Here is a 12,055-nt window from a genome sequence, read left to right as displayed (position 1 = left end):
AGGAAAAAAGAGAGATAGATGGAGAAAAAGGGGTAGAGAAAGGAAGAGGCGAGAAAAGAGGGACAAGAAGAGACGGGAGAAAAGAGATGGAGGAGATGAGGGGATGGAGGAAGAGGAGAGTAGAGAGAGATGAAGGGAGAGCAAAGAGAGAGATGAAAGGAGAGAAAGAGATGGAAGGAAGAGGAGAGTGGAGCGAGAAGAGAGATGGAAAGCGGAGAAATGTTAGTAGAGGAGAGCAGAGAGGGATGGAGAAGAGTGCAGAGAGACGAAGGGAAAGGAGAGCAGAGAGATAGGAAAGAGATGGAGGGAGAGCGAACTGAGAAGAAAGGCAAAGTGAGGGAGGAGGGTCTGAAACAGGAAGGGAGGGAGGGAGGAGCGAAGGAGAAAGAAAGGAGCACAGGCAGAGCGGAGAGATGAGACGGAGGGCCTCGGAGAGGCTAGAGCTGGAGCCGGGGCAAGGACGGGAGGAGAGAGAGAGAGAGAGAGGTAGAGGTAGAGGGTTGGGGGCAGGGGCTAGGGGGGGGTCTCACTTTCTCCCGCTGCTCTCGCTCGCCGTCCAGCTCCCGCTGCAGGCTCTGGGCTCGGTCCTCCGCCTCATCCGCCTGCTGCTGCAGCGCCTGGATTTTCCTTTTCACCGCCTCCAGGGAGTTGAGGCCGGCCATGGGGACTAGGGGATTCGGGGCACGGGGCAGGGTGGCCTGGGAGCGCTGGGACTGGCGGGACTGGCGCCTCTGGTCTGAACTGGGGAAAGGAGCCGCCGCCCTGGTCCCGGAGCCCCCGCCTCCTTCCCACCCCTAGAGCTGCCGGACGGCTTTACGGTGGGGGGATGGATGAGGTCACCACGGCTGGGGGCGGTGACGTCAGCACAGCTGGGGGAGGGTCGGTGACGTCAGCACCGCTGGCCGCAGCTGCTTGGAAAATGCCCCTTTTCGGGACTTATTAGGAGAAAGATTGGAGCAGGGCTCCTCCTCCAGCTTTGAAGCCCGCCTTTGGGCGGAGGGGAGCGACTAGGCTACGGGGAAATGGGGCGGGGCGAGATGGGCTGGGGCTAGGGGCACTGAGGTCTCTGGCCTGCTCCAGCCCCGCTGCCCCAGCCCCTCTGCTCCAGGACTACGGGGATGTGGCTATGCCGTCCTTCATACTGGGGCCGCAGGCTGGCCACCACGAGGCGGCTTCGATTTCCCCGTCCGCCAGGGGGCAACCTTGGACTGGGGGAGTCCGGGGGAGGGGTCAGGGATTGGGGGACGCCTGGAAGCACATACATCGGTGGCCTTCTTGTCAGTCAGCTCTAGCTTCTCCTGGGCGTCCTTAAGGTCTTCGGAGTATTTGTCCAGCTCATCCTCCGTTCCCTTTAGCTTCTTCTGCAGAATTACCAGCTCCTCTTCCACCTGTGACCAAAGGCAAAACAGGAATGGGTATGCCCAGCAGAGCACCTTTCTTCAACCATCAATCAGCAACTCCATTGTGTAACTCCCCCCCCCCCCCCAGTCCTCTGTCAGCCATTTGTTCCTATATTCCATACAGAACTCATTTCCTCCCAGTCCTTACCTGTCCCCCATTTCTTGCCACCCCATTTCCAGACTCCATCCGAACTCTCATCCGTCATTACCCCATACCCCAGGCATTCCCCAGGCCTTACCTAGTCTCTTCTCAGCCCTTTATCTTTACCACCTCCTGGACCCCTACAGTCCCTCAATTGTTCCTTCTATCTAGTCACTACAACTATTCCTCAAGCTCCCAAACTTCAAATTCACCATCTGTGCCCCATCCCATAATGACACTTATCCAGATATCAATCACCTTTCTTACCCCTTCTATTATTCAACATCCTCAGTTCTCATCAGACCCTCAGGTCCTCATCAAAGCCTCATCCCTTGGTTCCCTGCCCTCCTCCCCAATTTTACTTCCTTATCTAGGCACCTGTCTTTTATCCCTCTTCTCTTGTATCTTCACTTTTCATCACCTCTCCTAAATTTGAAGGAAAGTCCCTGACAGGAAGGTCTCTAGACTTGTTCTGAAGCTAAGGTCAGGCTAGGAGGAAGACCAGGAGGCCTTTACAGAAATATGGGGAGGGTCCTTCTCACTTTCCTCACCACCCCCATATATTTAATCATTAGGGGACTGGGACAGGTCTACCACCACCTACATCTTGATTTATTCTCATACATCCCTGGAATGATTACACTTAGATGAAATTACACCAAAGGGAAGCCCAGATAAAGAGAAAGGAGGAGATCAACAGGGAACACAGTTTGTGCACCTTTGGTGCTTTTTCCTGTTGGGAGATGGGAGGAGGAGATAGAATTAGGGTCCAGTGAAGCTCACAGTCTCGTCTAAGAGTTAAGGCATGCAAAAAAAAAAATGGAGAGAACAACATGAGGGTCATTTAAGTTAGGAGCCTATTAGTTAGCCTAACTATTAAGTTAGGATGGGTTGGGGCTATCAGGGATGACTTCCTGAAATAGTTGACCCTTTAAAGATGAGGTAGCTGCACAGTGTGATGGTGGAGACACACAGGAGAGCATTCAAACTTGTGGGACTTATTCAACCACAATAGCACTGGGTTCCTTCTCCTTTAAGGGGAGGCTTTGTTCCTAGGAGGTGTATAATCTGAGCCAGACAGATCTGCCTTGGGCTTTTCAGGCTTCAGCTCCCCCATATGTCAAATCCATTGCACGGTAATGTAAATCATACATACTCCCTCCTCCCCCACAAAGCATCTCCAATTAACTTCCCATAATGCCTTTTATTCTAGGCCCATTCCTTCTTACCCTCCATACAGTCTTCCCTAATACCCATAATCCATACCTTCTTCCTAATCTTTTATATTGTCACACAGCCACACCCATAGCTTCATCCCATGCCCTCTCCTCTTCCTTTTACAAACAAAAATCACCCAGTACAGTGTGCCTATACTGTCTCGTCAAATATACACAGTACAAACTTGTCCTTCCCCATCCCTTATATTGCTCCTACTCTCTCATCCTCCCTTTTAAGTCTCTGCCATATACCCAGACCACAGTCTTCCTTTCTTCCCTTTCCAAACACTTAGAGCATGGGCTCTTTCTCTGTTCCTAGAAAAAAAAAAAAAAGATAGCACAGCATAGATGTCTCTTCCTTGCACATATTGTCCCTGCCCAAATTAAGCTTTCTCCTTTCTGCTACCACAACACCTCTCCCTTACAAAAAAAGTACCTAGACTTAGGCTTTTTCTGCTCTTCACACTATTCCTTGCAAAGCTCTGGCTCAGGCCCTCTCCTCTTTGTTCTCTTCCATATTGTCCCACCTAGGAGAGCCCCTGGAACAAAAAATGTTAGAACTGAAAGGCATCTTAGAATATAGAATGTTAGAGTTGGGAGTGACCTTTAAGATCAAACCTGCTAGATTTAAAGATTAAAAAAAAAAAAAAGATTGAACCCCTGAGGTCTGAGAAGAGACTAGACTTGCCTAAATAGCAATGTTAGCATCCCATCCAAGTTGGGGCCCTTTGACACCAAATCCAGTGCTCTTTGTACTGGATCTCCTTCATTTGTTTGTTGAGTGAGTGAATGAATGAATGGAAACACGCTGGTTTCTGGATGGTTGCAGGCCAGGTTAACTCTCCTTTCCCAGAGTGACCAACTCAGCTGGCATAAATGTAGTCCAAGGGTCTGCATCTGGGGGTCTGCCTGGTTTCACTTTGGGTTTTATTTCTCATCAACTCTATGTTGTCTTATGAGAGGGCTTTGTCCTGAGGAATTTCCAGGATCACGTTTGTGTTTGGCTAATAAAAGTGTCCCAGTCGTGATTCTGGCTTTGGCCCAGCAGTTTCAACTGAGCTCCTTGGTCCTATTCCTACATTCAGCACTTTGGGCAGGGAGTGATTTAACTCAGCCTTTGCTGGGCAGAGCATCTGTGGCCAAATAACTGTCCTAATGCAGAATTCGATTACTTCCCTGGTCCTCAATTTCCTATTCATCATTTGAGTGATTTGGAGTAGAATGATCTCTAAAGTTCCTTCTAGCTCTAAAATCTTGTAGTTTATCGGGAAATATATTGGATTTGGAAGTCAGAAGACCTAAGTTTAGATTTCAAACACACAGGGTGCTAGTAAGTGTCAGAGTCAGAACTTGAACTCAGACCTTCAGGTTTCAAGCTCTTTCCAAATACAATGTGAAAATGAGCACTCTAAGGGAGTGTGTGTACTTAGCTGGAATTGCTAGTTCTGTCTCTAAGTGTACTTTGGCATATTTTATTGGGGAACAGATAGGGATAGTCATAGAAGGCTCCATGGAGGTAGTGACACTTGAGTTAGCCCTTGAAAGATAGACATGATTCTTGTAGGTGTGAAGACAGAAAGGAAAAGAAAGAACTTCAAGGCAGGTGGGAGAAGAACAGAAATTATTATAGGATGATAGTTCTAGAACTGGAATGAAGCATCTAGTTCAACTCCCTTGCTTTTTCAGATGAGGAAAATGAGGCCCAAAGAAATTAAGTACTTGCCTTAGGTTACACAATTAGAAAAAGGTGGAATTTGAACCTAGATCCTCTGACTCCACAACCAATAGTTCTTCCTCCCAAGGACCTTCCCTAATCCTTTCTTTGCACCTCCCTGATGACATTTAATATATCTTCCTTCCTTCCTTTTTTCTTCTTTTTTTCCTTCTTTCCTTTCTTTTCTTTTCTTTTTTAAAAAATATTTACCTACAGCCTTAGAATTGATACTAAGTTTTGGTTCCAAGGCAGAAGAGCAGTAAGAGCTAGGCAATAGGAGTTAAGTGACTTGCCCAGGGTCACCCAACTAGGACATATCAGAGGTCAGATTTGGACCCAGGCCCTCCCATTTCCAGGCCTGACACTATCTACTGAGCCACTTAGTTGCCACAATTTAATATATTTTCATTGGCATTACAGTTACTTGTTCATGCGTGCTATTTCTCCTACTAGACTATGAACTTCTGGAGGTCGGGGACCATGTCAGGCTTTGTAATCTTTTAAAGTTTTTTTTTTAAATTCTTACTTTCCATCTTAGAATTAAGACCATGTATTGGTTCTAAGGCAGAAGAACATTAATGGCTAGCAAATGAGGGATAAGTGACACTTGCTCAGAGTCACACAGCTAAGAAGTGTCTGAAGCCAAATTTGAACCAAAGAACTCCCATCTCCAGGGCTAGCTTTCTATCCACTGAGCCACATTGCTGCTCCCTAGACAGGCTTAAAGAAATGTGGTAGATAATAAATGTTGAATGAATGGATGCCAATTCCTCTCTATGGTACACAGTTTCCTTCTCTATAAAATGGGGATAATAACAACAATAAGAAAGAATAATAGCAATAAACACTAGCACTTTAACGTTTGCAAAGCACTTCCTCAATATATTATATTTTATTTGAATAATCATGAGGGCTGACCTTCAAGGCCTGTATAATGCTTTATATAATACATTATCTCCTTGTATCCCTACATGCTTTCCTCACAGTGTCATCTTGAAGATCAAATGAGATAACAGATTGTTGAATTCCTTGTAACTGTTATTAATGAATAGCTTTTAATATGGAGCTGTGGGCAGCTAGGTGGTATGGTAGATAAGAGTGCCAGGCCTGGAGTCAGGAAGACAAGTCTTCCTGAGTTCAATTCTGGCCTCAGACATTTTCTAGGTGTGTGACGCTGGTCAAATCGCTTAACCTTGTTTGCCTCAGTTTCCTTATCTATAACATGAGCTAGAGAAGGAAATTTTAAGCCACTCCAGTATCTTTGCCATTAAAACCCCAAATGGAATCATGAAGAGTTGGACACAACTAAAATGAGAGAACAACAATACTATGAAGCTATTAGTTATTAATATGAATAGCTTAATAATACTAATGTTAATACTAGTTTACATTGTATGACATTTATTTGCCATCATTAAACAAATTGATAATATATCCCATATCTTGTATACTAATAATTTTGATGGTATAAATTATTGTCATCATTATCATCACTTTCACTGACATTGTAATTTATACATGTAAGTTCCCTAAAGACAGACAGCCTGTTTTCTCCTTTTCTTATCTCTCCCATACTATAGCTGAACCCAGAGCTAGACATATGGGTCCTTAGGAAAGAAACTGATTTGGTGATGACTCATATATATTACCCTAATCATTCATTTTTTGCTTGAATGTCAAAACTATAGTCTGTGAGATCTGGGGCAAATTTAAAGACACGCTGAAACCTGACATTCACTTCCTGTCTTCACTCCACTGGCTTGGATTTACTTGACCAACCAACAAAGAAAAATCTGACACATTAATAATAATCTACTGAGGGGGCAGCTGGATGGCTCAGTGGATGGAAAGCCAGGCCTAGAGATAGGAGGTCCTGGGTTCAAATATGGCCTCAGACATTTCCTAGCTGTGTGACCCTGGGCAAGTCACTTAACCCCCATTGCCTAGCCCTGTAACAAATAAAATTAATATAGAAGGATATATAAAGATATTAGGGTTTAAAAAAATGAAAAAAATAATCTACTGAAGTCAATGTAGCATAATAGTTGGGTTGGAATCAAGGGGCCTAAATTCAAATCCTAGTTCTACTACTTACTGTATATGTGAGGCAAGTCATTTTTCCTTGTGCCTCAGTTTCCTCATAAAGAAATTAAACTAGATGGTCTCTAAGGTCCCTTCCAGATCAAAATCTAGGACTCCGGGATCTGCTGACATCCTCCTGTGCCTCAGTGAGAAAGTGAAGTGCTCTTGGGAGATTATTCCATTGGAACAAAACTCAAGTAGGTTCTATCAGGATAGAAAGGCTTCCTAGAATCAAGACTTGGAACCCTGGAAGGGGCATTAGGAGTCATGTAGTCCAACTGCCCATTTTAAAGATGAGAAATCCGAGGCCCACAGAAGTTGTCCAAAGTCCAAGGTCACGGTAGTGAAAGAGCTTTAAGTATGAACCGAGTGAGAAACTGTGTATTTGTTGTCCAATGGTCAGCCCAGTTCAATTCTGAGAATCTCATCACCAAGTTGACTACAGAGGAGTCAGTTTTGGGAGCAGAACAAGTTGAGATATTTTCATCTACATGCAATAACCTTTTGTGGGTATATTTTGTTTAACTGTGTTTATACTGGATAGTACTTTGGGAGATGGGAACTTATACTGGTGGGGAAGTGGTGAACACATCAAAAGAAAAATCTTTTGATGTACAAATTATCTATGAAGTCTGAATGAATGAGCCTCAGTTTTTCTCACTTGTGAAATGAGGCTAATAATGATAATGATGATTGATTATGGTAATAATAGCTGACATGTCAACAGATCTTAAGGTTTGGAAAATATTTTACATGTTTTATCTCATTGATTTTCTCCACTATAGAGGTAAACGTTTATTATACAGACCAGATGAGATAGTGGATTGCAAAGGGATTTGGAATTGCCTAGCTGAGGCAAGTCCTCATGCTGGAAGAGACAGTGTTATATAAAAGAAAGATTGCTGACTTTTGGGTTAGATGGTCTGAATTCAAATCCTTTTTCTATCTAGTGACCTAAGGTGATTCCCTTGTAGCTTACTTTCCTTATCTGTTATATGAGAGAATTGGATCAGATGGCTTCCAAAGTCCCTTCTGAAGGAATTGAGGAGATTGGGACAGCAAGTATAATGGGAATTGAGGCAATTGAGTGAACCACATTGACTTCATCTTATGACTCAGTTCTGGAACTAGCTCAGTTCTCTTTCTACTCAGTTATGAGTTTAGTTTAAATTCTGTCTTGTGCGAACACTATTCAGTTGTGAGAGTTGGGAGAAACCCTTATGACATTGTTTGAACCTAGCCCTGTGTGCTAGGGGAAACTGGATCACTTCTACTTGAAACTTAGAGACCCTTAACTAAGGACCTATGTCGACTAGAAACACAGTCTGCTCCTAAGATCTCATAAGGACTTTTCTCAAAATGATATATCTTAAGCAACACATATGTCTTATCTGAAAACTGGTCCTAGACTGATCAATCAGTTATTGTTTCCATGTTTCTTTGCTCATATATTAGCACTTGGGAGCAGTGGGACACCCCCTTTTTGGAATTTGGGTAATTGCACCTGTTCACCACCCCCCTCCCGACTGGGAAAGCCTCTGTCTTTTCTCCATTTAGAAATCAGATCATTTGATGTTGTATTATTTATTTTAAATTTGTATTGATTGTCTTTGTTGCATAAAAAAGTCTGTCTCCTGTATTTGGTGTCCAACCCTAAGATGAGGAAGAGCTTTATCCCTATTGATTGGGCAATGGCCATGTGTTACTTAATAAATTGATATCCTTGGATGATTGAACTTTTGTTTCCTGTCATTTCATCTTTCACTCCCCCCACCTCCCCACTTTGAACTCTAAATTTGTGGTCCTATAGTCACAGGTTAGGGGGTCACTTACACAATTGTGACAGTTGAAGGAAGCCTTCATGTTTATGTATGATTTCATAGTTACAGATCGCCCTCATTTTCCTTATTTTGTTTGGTCTTCACATTTCATAGATGATGTAACTGAAGTTCATTTGAAGTTGATGTAATCTAGGGCAATTGAGTCACACAACTAGTGATACCTGGGATTTATCTCAGATTTGCTATGCTAAATTCAATCCAATTCAAATTCAAATCCAATGTACTTTCCATGATACCAGGCTATACAAATTCTCCTTTGAGATGGATTCCTCCTGGACTTCTCCTTTCTATAAAATAAGGAGGTCAGATAAGATGTCCTCAAATGTTTCATCTTTCACCATACATTTGACATTCTGTGTTTTTTGAAGGTCTTCCTATGGGTCAATTGGCTTCTCAAGTTATCAGTTTCACTCTCACTTCCCCTTTGTTGCTAAAATTCGAGAGGGGCCTCACACATAGTGCCTCTACTTTCTTGACTCCCATCTATTCTCCATTAGGGTGCAGGTTGACTCTGTTGCTCTCCTAAAATGAACCTCTGAGGTCTTAAGTAGCCTCTCCATCAACAAATTCAAAGGTTTTTTCTTAAAACAAAACAAAATAAAACAACAACAACAACAACAACAAACAATCATTGCACTTTTGATACTATTTCTATTTCTTTTCTTTACTATTTCTTTTCTAGGTACTCTATTCTTCTTTGGCTTTAGAGACAAGTTTTCCAGTGTTCCTTCTACCTTTCCTATCTTATCACACATTACTCTCCTTCATGCATACTTCCATGGTTTTCCTCCATGCCTTTTATGTAATACACTTCCTCCTCAAATCTGCCTCTTAAAATCCCTAATTTCCTTCCAAGTTCAGCTCAACCACCACTTTTTCCTGATTGTCCTCAAATGCTTGTGACTTTTCCACCCTCATGGGTCATCTTTTTCTTCCTTCCCTTAATGCATGAGTGTTCTCCAAGACACTACTACCAGCCTACTTCTCTACTCCCCTCTTTTTCTCTCCCCTCTTTTCACTTATTCCCACAGCTTTAACTTGTCACCTTTTTGCAAATGACTCCAAAATATATATCTCCAGCTCTATATTATTAATAATAATAATATTAATAATAGCACCTAGTATTTATAGAACACCTTAAGATTTTAAAATCCTTTATCCTTTCAGCACCCCTGGAAGGTAAGTGCTATTATTATTATTCCTATTTTATAGGGGAGGAACCCGAGGCGGGCTAAGTAATTTGCCTAGGGTCTCCCAGCAAGTGTCTGAGGCAGGATATGATCTCAGGTCTTACTGGCTCTGGGTCTAGAAATCTATCCATTGTGTCACCTAGTTAGTAAATCATTTCCCAGACTCCAGGCCTACTTTTCCACTTGTCTGCCTTTTTAAATTTAGATGTCCTTCTGGAGCCTCAAACTCAACATAGTCAAAATGAAACTTATTTTCTTCCCCACTCAGACCTGTCCTTTCTCCAATTCTCTGATTTATCCTGAGCCAGTGACCCCAACTGGAGTTGTCTCTGAGTCTTCCTTCAGCTCACAATACCAATTACCAAGTCCTGCCAATTCAAGCTACACTATACTTTTTGCATCTGTCCCATCCTCCTTTCTTCTCATAGGACCACCAGACTTGTTCCTTTGGATGGGGCTAATATAAATTGCCTCCTAAATGATTTCTCTCTCTGTCTGTTTCTGTGTCTGTCTCCTTTCCAGTCCTACTTCCACAAAATCAGATATAGGTTTGAGCAGACCGATCACCAGGCCTCCTATAACAAAATAACAAGCCCCAAAGTCCTCAGTTGGTTGCTCGCTGGCTTTGGGCTAACCTATATACTCCGCTGCTTGGCTTTGAAGGCCCTTCCCCATTTGGCCCCACTCTACTTTTCCAGGCTTATCTTTTTCTTCTCCCCTTCCTGCACTCTGTGTTCCTGACAAAGTGGACAGTGAGTTGTTCGCCTGATCTCATCCTGCCTTCTCACACCTCAGTGCATTCCTTCAGGCTGTCACCCTTGCCTGGAATGCAATGCACTAAACCATTCCCTTCATTCAAAAGCCAGATCAGGTGTCACTGCCCAAAGCCTCCCGGTACCACCTCCTCCACCAAGCACTCTTTGAAAGAGCTCGCTTACTCCTCACAGTTCTGAAAGCACTTTGTCAGGACTTCTCCCTGGCTTTTGTCACAGTCTACTTTGTGTCGCATTGCTTTTTGGACATTAGTATCTTTCCTGTTAGGCAGGTAGGTGGCACAGTGGATGGAGCGACAGCTGGATTTGCCTAGAGTCAGGAAGATTCACATCCTACCTCATCCCCTCTACCATGGGCAAATCACTTAACCCCCTCAGCCTCAGTGTCCTTATCTGTAAAATGAGGAAAATAATAGTTCCTACCTCAGAGTTGTGAGAATCAATATCTTGTCATATTGTATCATATTGTGTCATGTTGTATCATGTCACATCATATTGAATTGTATCATGCCACATCACATCACACCACAACATGACACATTTTAACGACATAATTAACATAATGCATCATAATATAATAAATGTGTAATAAAATGTAACAATACACGACTAGAATTTCTATAGTGCAAAGCACTTTAACAGGTATCAACTCATTTGATTCTCCCAATAACATTGTTAAGGTAGGTATCATTATTATTATCTGGATTTTATAGATGAGGAAACTGAGGCTGACTGAGGTTGAGTGACCTGTCCAGGATCACATAGCTCTTACGTGTCTGAAGCAGAATACAAATTCAATTCAGTCTGACTCCGTCTAATTTGCTATACGTTGCACCACCTAGAGGTCTATCTGGGATATAGGTAAAATGGTATTCTCTATCCATTGTGCCACCTAGAGGTCTAGCTGGGATATGTGGTATTCTTTATTTATTGCGCCACCTAGAGGTCTATCTGTGATAGAGGCAAAGTACTTGGTGAATTTTCAAAGGATTGGGCCTGGATCTGTGATTTCATTGGTGTTAGGAAACTCCTTGGTTGAGGGAACCTTTGCTGCTAACACATGTTGACTTGCTCTGCAGTTCAGGAGACCGAGATGTTAAGTGTTTGACCTGTATTTCAGATGGAGTTAGGACTTGAAACCAAGTGTTCTGTCCTGGCTTCAGGGCTCCATTGCATCATGTTGTCTCTCAAGTTCTAGAGCTCTAAATATAAGTTAGTTTTGTTATTACTATCAAGTACAAGAAGCCAAGGGGCTTTTTATTCTTTCTGCTGAGAGCATATTGATGTCAGTGATTGCATTTTTTTTTTTGTTTGGTTACCGAGTATTCCTTTTACCAATGAGGACTATAACCCCTCTGTGACTTAGGGGATGATATTGTGAATTGTTGTATCTGAAAAATTTGTCACTCTGCAGTCAATTCAAGGATGAGTCTCTCCTGATTTGCCCTTCATAATCAGTCCAAATAAATTCAATTCATTTCAAATTGAATTAGAATAGAAGCCTGTCCAGCATAAATGGACCTGCCAGAATCTGTGCTTCACTGGCACAGAGTCTCGGTAAACCTAGAATGATTTCCAAACCATTATGAAGACCTTAATAGAAACTTTTTCCTCCTCTCTCCCTCCCTCCCTCCCTCCCTTCCTTCCTTCCTTCCTTCCTTCCTTCCTTCCTTCCTTCCTTCCTTCCCTCCCTCCC

At 43.0% G+C, this 12,055-nt stretch overlaps 1 protein-coding gene across 5 annotated transcripts in view; it reads right to left on the bottom strand.

Moving 5' to 3' along the window:
- The window catches only part of TPM4 (tropomyosin 4), a 44,244-nt gene that overhangs the window by 28,685 nt on the left and 3,504 nt on the right, over window positions 1–12,055 (bottom strand). For 2 of the 5 annotated variants that reach the window (XM_044671549.1, XM_044671550.1), the window contains exon 2: window positions 1,263–1,388. In XM_044671549.1, coding sequence (XP_044527484.1) covers window positions 1,263–1,388 — 126 coding nt within the window. Of the gene's footprint in view, window positions 1–530; window positions 814–1,262; window positions 1,389–12,055 lie in introns of those variants that run through there. The other 3 variants (XM_044671551.1, XM_044671553.1, XM_044671552.1) reach the window with 2 other exon arrangements.

The sequence above is a fragment of the Gracilinanus agilis genome, chromosome 1 (genome assembly GCF_016433145.1).
Source record: "Gracilinanus agilis isolate LMUSP501 chromosome 1, AgileGrace, whole genome shotgun sequence".
NCBI classification, from domain to species: domain Eukaryota; kingdom Metazoa; phylum Chordata; class Mammalia; order Didelphimorphia; family Didelphidae; genus Gracilinanus; species Gracilinanus agilis.
This window is presented reverse-complemented; position numbering and strand designations above follow the sequence as displayed.